At 35.5% G+C, this 9442-nt stretch overlaps 1 protein-coding gene across 1 annotated transcript; it reads right to left on the bottom strand.

Annotated features, from left to right (window-relative positions):
• Nucleotides 1-2209: 2209 nt before the first annotated feature.
• On the bottom strand, nt 2210-8824 carry LOC131948021 (ras-related protein R-Ras2). Its single transcript, XM_059309468.1, has 5 exons — nt 8685-8824; nt 4813-4900; nt 4526-4628; nt 2997-3105; nt 2210-2311 (listed from the first exon to the last, which is right to left on the bottom strand). Exons 1-5 carry the CDS (start codon nt 8790-8792, stop codon nt 2210-2212), a joined length of 510 nt encoding a protein of 169 aa, XP_059165451.1. The 5' UTR covers nt 8793-8824.
• Nucleotides 8825-9442: the final 618 nt, after the last annotated feature.

Below are 9442 nucleotides of genomic sequence, written 5' to 3'. Positions count from 1 at the left end.
AATATATATATATATATATATATGTATATATATATATATATGTATATATATATGTATATATATATGTATATATATATGTATATATATATATATGTACATATATATATGTATATATATATGTACATATATATATATATATATATATATATATATATATATATATATATATATATATATATATATATATATATATATATATATATATATATATATATATATATATATATATATATATATATACTTAGGTGATGTGGGTAATCAAACTATGCGGTCAATTTTTGTTTGTTTTAATGTTCCCATCCAGAAAGTGGACACGGGGGAGCCGGACGTTTTCTCAAAAGACACTGGGCTGAATGCCGTTTGCCAGAAGTACACTAGCCCGAATGCGACAAAAGCCCATAATGGACTTTTGCCAGAATGCGACAAATCCCTGAATTGACACTTGCCCGAATGCGACCAATGCACGAATGGACACTTGCCCGAATGCGACAAATGCCTGAAAGCCACTTGCCCGAATGCTGTTTGTCTCTCCTAGAAGAGCTGCTGTCCCCTGCTGTCGAGCCTCATTAGCCCAAAAAGTTCGAACTCGAGACTTTGCAGTTAGCAACCATGCGCTTTACATACTCGACCACGCTGACTCTTTATAACTAACAAGGATTTTTTTTTTTGGTAGTCTTATGGTCTGTCTGTCTCTTGGACCGAAGGCCCTTTTGGTCCATGTGGCATTACATATACAAACACAAACAGAGCAATACATTACTCACAATGAAATGGCAGCTAGAATAATAAAACACAATCACATGCACATCCTGGCCAGTTTGCAGCCAATACAGTGTCAATTTTAAAGTTCATCTGACATTAGCCAGGTTATCCCGACCAATGTGCACATTAAAACAAAACAAATACTCGCAGATAAACAATGCCGTTCATTTTCAAAGCTCTAATTTTCACATTAGAATGACAGTGAACAGCTCACTTTGTCAAGAACAAATCCTCTGCAACTTACCTGCAAGTACCCAATCTTATAGGTGTGAGTAACAAATAAACAACCCCACTTTGCTTTTATAGATAAAAAGATATGTGTATATTGTTAAGATCCCATGGGATCTTACCTAATAATTTGCCAGCATTGGTAATGGATGAAGTCGTTACCTCTTGTTTTTGGAGGTGAGCTTCCCACGGGCTGCCCTACTCTTATAACAGCTGTGTTTGATTGTTCCCAGATCAAGACCAGCAATGTGGAGGCCATGACCTCAACTGGAGGTCACGTGTTCTACATCCTGAGTTTAACCAAACGAATCTTTTGTCAGCGCCGGTGACAAGCAAATTCGTTACCTCTTGTCTTGGAGTTGAGCCTCACTAAGGCTTCCCTCCCCTTATCAAGGAGGTGTTTTATGGCTCTCTGACCGACTCAGTCAAGACCAGCAAATTGGAGAAGGTGACCTCAGTGGGTTACGCTACTCCCATCAACCGACGGTGTGTACATGCGAGCGCATACCACCTCACTTTCACAGAGACGGGGCATGCAGTTGACCTCTCTTTGTGCGACGCAGTGTTTAGGATTATGAGGATTGAGTCAAAACAGGACTAGCGTGAACGCAGACCAAGACCACGCCTAATGTGCAAGTTATTATTGTGGACGGGCAATAGCTCAGTCACTAAAATTGTGCTACGCCAGCATAAAGTTTGGCTGAATTTTTATTTTTTACTGACTCATGATGACATAAAAATAAATTGTACTTTGCATTTCAAGCCTATCAGAACTGTTCCCTAGGTTGACTGTTTTGGTTTTTCCCAAGATGCAAGTGAACTAAAATAAATGAACGATTTTTAGGCTTGAAGAATGCACAGTTTTGCAGACATCTTGTTTGAAAAAAAAATATTAATGATTTATTGCATGATGATGTATTTGTGATGGTTTTTATTTATTGCATTGACATAATTTGTTGACTGATGACGTAATTATCAATATAACAAAGACCAATAGTTTTACCTTGAAGATCATTCATGACAGTAATGGTTTTATTTACTTTTGTCGACATTTGATGTCATTGTGTTGGGATTTTAGTCAACATGTTATTATGACTAAACCATCCATTTTTCTCTCATCTTAATAATAATGTTAAAAGTGATTTAGTCTTGATAAGGTTTGTTCTGGGACTTTTGAGGTATTGTGAGATTGGGATAGGATAGTTTAGATTATGTTCAATTAATGTGGCGAATTAATTTCTTGAAGGGTGGAGGTGTTACGATCCCATGGGATCTTACAGTGTTTGGCTATGGCTGAACGTGGGATGATCAGGGTGTCCATCTGGTGATTTATGGAAGGGGGAATTCTTGATGGTCAAGCCCTTATTAACGGTTGGGCGCTACGGTCAGCTAGTATGGTGATTTATGGCTGAAAACCCTGACCGGATATGACAGTGAGGTAGATCTCGCAACTGCCTGGGCGGATATTTCCCACTCGAAGCACGGTAGACTTGACTATTTTAGGAGGGGTTAGACGACATGTGGACAGACACACTCGGATAGCTATGGCGAAGAGACTCATGGTATGTCTCTCTGTGAGCAAGGTCAGGGGATGTCTGTACTGTAGTGGACCTGGGCTAGGATAGACCGCTAGGGACAAAGTACGGTAGTCGGACTAAGGACTTGTTATCTTATAGTTTTTGTTTTCATGAGGTGGCGGGTTAGTGTTATCGTGGCAATAAAAAGAAATAATTAATATTTGTGTTTATGTATTCTTAGTTCATGTTCTTGTTGACGATTCCCTGCCTGGTTCGAAAGCATTAGAGAAGGAGGTTGTTTTATATATATATATATATATATATATATATATATATATATATATATATATATATATATATATATATATATATATATATATATATGTGTGTGTGTGTGTGTGTGTGTGTGTATATTTTTTTTGATAATTAATTTTTTAATTTAATTTGATTTAAAAAAAATATTTTTAAACATTTAAAAAAATTTCTTACCACTCTTTGTGAGTCAAGATCAGACTTATTTGCTACAAGTAGCATAGGAAATTCATCACGATCTTTAACTCTCAAAATCTGCCTATGAAACTTGAAGATTTCTTCAAAACTGTGTCAGAATTATAAGAGTATGAATTAGCATTTTAACTATAATAGCTAATAACATTCAACAATCATTATGAATGAAATTTTCATTTATTTATAAGGCTCATGGTTTTTACACCTTTTCAATTGTGCGTGAAACTTTATGTGTGACCAAACCTTTTACTGTGGAAAGTTTATTTTTTCACATTTAGCATAACTAAAAGCTAATATTATAAAGGTTTCTATACAAGTTTTTTAAGATTTGTTTCATTTTCTACTTTTTAATACTTAGAAATTTAATAAACAGGAATTTAGTTATATAAAAAAAATTAAGTCAATGTTGGAAGTTTTAAAAATTATTACTAAAGTATTTATTCCTTATTTTGTTCATTTTTTGTATATTAAATCACCACCCAACGAGACTAAAAATGCTTCTTAAAAAGCTGGTAAGACTGACCCATTTATGGAAGACTACATTTAATATTTGATGTGAAGTCTCTGTACATGTCATGGGACAGAGTGGCCTAGTGGTAGAGAGTTGGACTGCTAACCCATAAGTCTCGAGTTCAAATCCGGGTTCAAGTCAGAAGATCCAACTCTGATGGGTACCTAACTCATATTAGGGTAAGTAAAGGCTGCTTGGGCATAGTGCTGACCACACCATCCCTTCATATGCCAAGGTCACAGAAACAAGTGAACTCTACTTCCCTTGCCCCGTAGAATCAGATTTAAAAGAGAACTTAACTTTTTTTTACTCTGTACATGTCAACTAACTAATTAAGAGAAATAAACTAAATGTCAATATTGATAACTTCCTGAAGTAAAAAAATAAAAAAATGTCTAGGCATCTGCAGAGAAACCCCCTATCATTATTGTCGCCATGGACAAAAAATGTAATTGTGTAAATTTTGCATTAAAAGTGGTAATTAGATTCTTTTTTTCAAATAAGCAATTTCTTTTACAAATTAATGTTATAAAAGTTACTAATGCAGAGTACTTGAAAAATATTTGTGTTTTTTTTAAGGCTACATTTCAATTTATTTAAATCAACCCAGAATTGTTACTTGAAGTTTCACTTTAGTAAGATGAACTTTGATAGACTGTTGAAACACTATAACTGTATTTCCGTAAACCCCACTTTGTGCTCATAACATTGCCGGTTTTTATAAATTTTTAACTTTTGTATACATTTCAATAAGAAAAAAACAAATTGCTTTTGGCTTTTTTTCATAATTTCTTCAGTTATAGAAAAAACTAACATCATTTATTGCTTCTACTATTTAGAAAAGTCATACAAAAACCACACAAGTTTAAAAAAACCAAACAAAAAAACCCCATCTGTTTAAAAAAAAAGTTGTACACAATTTTAAAAATAAAATAATCATAGGGCATCTTTTGGCTACTCCCAATGGGGGCCATCATAACATAAAAAAATTGAAACATACCTGCTCCTGTCAATGACTGAATACACAAGCAAGAAACCTTCCCCTGATCGCATATATTGTTCTCTCATAGCACTAAACTCTTCTTGGCCAGCAGTATCTAGAACTAATAAAAATTTTGTTATATTTTATGCAAAAAGTTTTCTTTTAAAATAAAATATATATTTAGAATCTATATATGTTAACTTTAACTAAACAGAAAAGTAGAAATATACTAACATAATTAAAAAATTTTAAACAAACATTTTCTGATTTCCTAAAAAAATAAACATTCTCTATATTAAACTTACTATCTAGTCTTGCAACATGTTCATCAATAACACATTGTTTGGTGTATGAATCTTCTATTGTTGGATCATAGTCAGTTACAAAGTATGACTGAAGAATAGTAAATATCTATTTGCAATATATGAAAATGTACTCAAACACACATTAATTATAGCATATATATACATGGGAACAGGGCATTTCCCCCCTGTCAATTACCCCCCAGAGTAATTACCCCCTGCCCAGTAGGACATTACCCCCGGACAGGGTTAGGGCTAGGTTTAGGGTTAGGTTGGTTTAGGGCCAGTGTTTCTTCCAGACTTTTTTCTCCGGGGAGGGGGGGTTCGGTAGACTTTCTTCGGGGGGGGGGGGGGGGGGGGGGGCGGACACTGTTAAAAGTATATATTTTCTATATAAAGTATATAAATTTCATTTCGTTCGGGGGGCCTGGAAGAAACTCTGTTTAGGGCTAGGGTTATGGTTAGGGCTAGGGTTAGGATTAGGGCTAGGGTTAGGGCTAGGATTAGGGCTAGGGTTATGGTTAGGGTTAGGATTAGGGCTAGGGTTAGGGCTAGGATTAGGGCTAGGGTTATGGTTAGGGCTAGGGTTGTGTCTAGCATTGGTTTTGGTTTTGTGAAGTTTTAGGCTAAGGTGGATGCTTAGGTTTTGGTCTTTTTCTTAAGGTTTGGATTAAAGTAGTATAAAGGTATAGAATTCTAGTTAGAGTTAGGATTCTAACTTGAGAGGGGGGGGGGGGGGGGGGGGGGGGTAATTGACAGGGGGGTAATTACAGGGGGGGGAATGTCTGGGGGGGGGGAATTTCCAGGGGGGTAATGTCCTGTAGCCTATATACATACATATAAATATACAGACATATATATATACATATATAATTCTCTACGTGGGGACTATGGGGGGCACCACCACCACCACGTAAGCGCATATATACACCTATATACATACACACATTTACATACATATATAAACAAATATATATACATATGTATGCATATATTTATATACATAGATATAAATATATCTATAATATAACCCGCCAGGTAGTTTGTCAGTCTTCTGTCATTCATCATAGTTATTTTGGAACCATAATTTTTAATTACTTAAACTTTTAAAAGTAGAATAAACTATTGCAGAAAAAAGAATTGCACCAACAAGTGAGGGCTAAACAATCTGTGTATAATAGTGCGAAATATTAGTACTTTATAAATCCATATGGGTTGTTTTTTTTGAGAAATCGGAAAAAGTGTAAATTACTACTTCCGGTGATCGGAAATTACTCAAAATTTGATAGAAGGCAGAGAATTAGATATTTTACTTATATGTGAAATTTTGTTTATCTATCTGAAACAGTACTTAAATTATAGGCTTTTGAAAAATTAGAGTAGAATAAGTTCCACTCATGGTTATCTGAAATGGCTGAAAAATTGATACAGAACTACAAATTTGATATAATACTTATATATGAAATTTTCATCAACCTAGCTGTAGCAGTACTCAAGTTATCGTGTTTACAGACACACATACACATACAGACATACGGACAGAATTGCAAAGCCCAGTTTTTCAGACTCGATTACGCATAAAGAGTCAAAAAAATTTAAAATCTGGATTTATAATTTTTGCACGATTAAAATAAGTCCTCAATACTCTGGATGTGATGAAGGACTGAGGTGTAAAACGGTGAAAACTGTCACAATTTCAAGTGATTTTTGTGCACAATTACAATACTTTCTCTATACTCTGTAAACGAGAAAGTAAAAAAGTGTATGTGAATTTCCTGGACGCCCATGAGAACTTTATTATTGGAATACACGAAAGTTAGTTTGATAGAGCCATTTCATAAATTGTTTTCTTTTGTGTGTTGCATTTGCGATTTTTGTGTTTGTGTTTTCGTTAGTGTGTTTTTTGTTTGTTTGCATTTGTGTTGCATTAGCTTTGGAGTTAGTGGGTTTTTTTGTGTTCGTCTTGCGTTGTGTTGTTTTTTCTTTTGAGTCTTTATGTTGCGGTTGCTTGTGCATTTGTGTTTATCTGCGTATGGGTTTGTATTGTTTTCTTTTGTGTTTGTTTTTTTTGTTCTGTTCCAAACTAGGTATATTAAAAAAAGATTCGCCGAGGCGAAGCACTGGTATGCAGCTAGTCTATGGTATGCAGCTAGTCTGTCTGTCTGTCTATCTATCTATTTGTTAAAAAAATAAAGCAATGCATGTGTGTGTGTGTGTCTGTTTGTCTTTTATGCATTATTACACCTTTCATCAGATCGCCATGAAACTCTGGAAAAATTGTTGAGAATACTGCAGGGGAGGTTTCTGCGAAAGATTTTTTTCAAATTCGAAGGGGTGATGCACCGGGAGGGTGCGATTTGTTTTTTCTCTATATACGGTATCTAAAAATAAACGATTGCGGTTTGGCACCATTCATCCAATCGCCATGAAACTTTGGGAGGGTTGATATACAGGGAAGTGTTCTGCAAAAAAAAAAAAATTACCTGGGAGGGTGCAATTTTTCTCTATATACAGTATATAAAAACTTAATAGCCAGATGCAGTTTGACACCTTTTATCCGTGTGCCATGAAACTTTGGGGAGTTGATGAGAATACTCCCAAGTAGGTTGCTATGAACACAAAAATTAAAATTTGATATGGGCGGCATCCGGGAGAGTTCCAGAGCTGCTATGTAACCTCGTGGCATCCGGGATGCATAGCGGTTAGGGGGTACTACTATATTCAGCGTTAAAACTTCAACAGGTGCAACCGCTGGCACCCCATAGATTGCACGACCCAAAGCACCCTGGGCTCACCTGTGAGCACTATGGCACCTAAGTTTGTTAAAAAAAAGGCTATACACTAAAGACATGATGGGCAATGATAATTGTTGACTATATCGAACCAGGTGCATCCCCCGGCGCCCCTGCAGGGTTTGATTTGGCGCCCTGGGCATTCCCGTCAGCGCAATGCACCTACGTTAGTTCTAAACAGTGCGGCAGACAATGGATACGATGGGCCGTTACAGTAGCTCACTTAATTTTATCAAACGTGTCTAGTTCAGGGGTTCCCAACCTTTTTTTACTCTAGAGCACATTCTAAAATATCGACAAACTCCTTCCAGAGGCGTAGCGTCCCTTCCCGTCACCCGAGGACAAAACTTTTGATTTGCAACCCCCCCCCCCTCAAACTTTCAATTTGCACCCCCCCCCCCTTAAACTTTCGATTTGCACCCCCCCTCGAACTTTCGATTTCCATTCCCTTCAACCTTTCAATAATGTTTATGAAAAAAATTCTGTCTCTGTCGAATAATGAGAGGCAGGCACATACGAATCGTTCGGCGGGCGCAATAGCGCCCGCGGGCATGGGGTTGGGAACCCCTGGTCTGGTCTAGTTATTACAGTAGTAGTCTACTTATTAACTTTTATAATGACATTTTAAGTAGGCCCTAACACGTATTAATTAATAATTAAGTATACATAGTATACACTATACTATACTCACTATAATACACTATCATACACTATCCACACACACAGTGTGACAGTACTACAGTGTAGTCTACACACACCACATCTAGAGTCTAGATCTAGATTCTCTAGTCCTAGACTAGAGCTAGAAGCTAGTGTCTAGATCTAAAGTAGAGATTCTGTACTCTCTAACTCTCTATTATTATACTATTGTCACTCTAACTCTATACATAATACATACTTTTATAGCTTAATATTATTAAGTTATAAACCAAGGGATTGTCAGTTAACTACAGACTAAACTCACTACAGCTTAAGTCACACAGTTCGCCTGCAGTCTACTAAAACTAGATCTACAGACTGGATGATTGATTAGTGTTTGCCACTTAAAAGAAACGAGTTTGATCTAGATCTAGATCTTGTTACCTGTATAAACTGAATGGTTAAGGCACTTTTCCCTACACCACCCCCACCTACTACAACCAATTTGTAACTTTGACTAAAACTATTATTATCATTAGCATTGCGAGACATTTTTTTTCTATTATCCAGGAAAGGAAATTTCACTTTAGCATTCTCCATAAAAGAAAATTTTAAAAATACAGGTTAAATAAAAAGTCAGCATCGATTCATTTCATTTATAATATTGTTTGACATTAACATTAAAAACAACAACAACAACAACACAGCCGGTAGTTTTGTCACCAACAATATATATATATATATATATATATATATATATATATATATATATATATATATATATATATATATATATGTGTGTGTGTGTTACGGTCAAAGCGCCACTTAATGGTGTCACCCCCCACCCCCCCGGTAAAAAAGTATATATATATATATATATATATATATATATATATATATATATATATATATATATATATTGCCTAACTTCACTTAGGTTTTAGATAAACTTTTGAGAATTTGAGTGATTAATTAGTTGACGATTGGCTGTTATATAGAGTGCTTAGGGCCTTTGTTTAATTTAACAGTCTGAGTAATTTTAAGTTAATCCAACTAGTAAAATATTTTCTTTTAAATTATTACTTTAAAAAGTTACATCCCCTGTACATATACCAAAAGACGTTATTGTTATAAGAAAAACGGCATCTGGCCCATATTGTTACCCTCTAGGAGGGTCGGTCTGCGACCTCACAAAATATTAG

This window comes from Physella acuta, unplaced genomic scaffold (genome assembly GCF_028476545.2).
Source record: "Physella acuta isolate Inbredline_101_S28 unplaced genomic scaffold, ASM2847654v3 ptg000621l, whole genome shotgun sequence".
In the NCBI taxonomy this organism is placed as follows: Eukaryota; Metazoa; Mollusca; class Gastropoda; family Physidae; genus Physella; species Physella acuta.
Note: the sequence above shows the minus strand (reverse complement) of the source record. Positions and strands in the feature narration are given on the sequence as shown.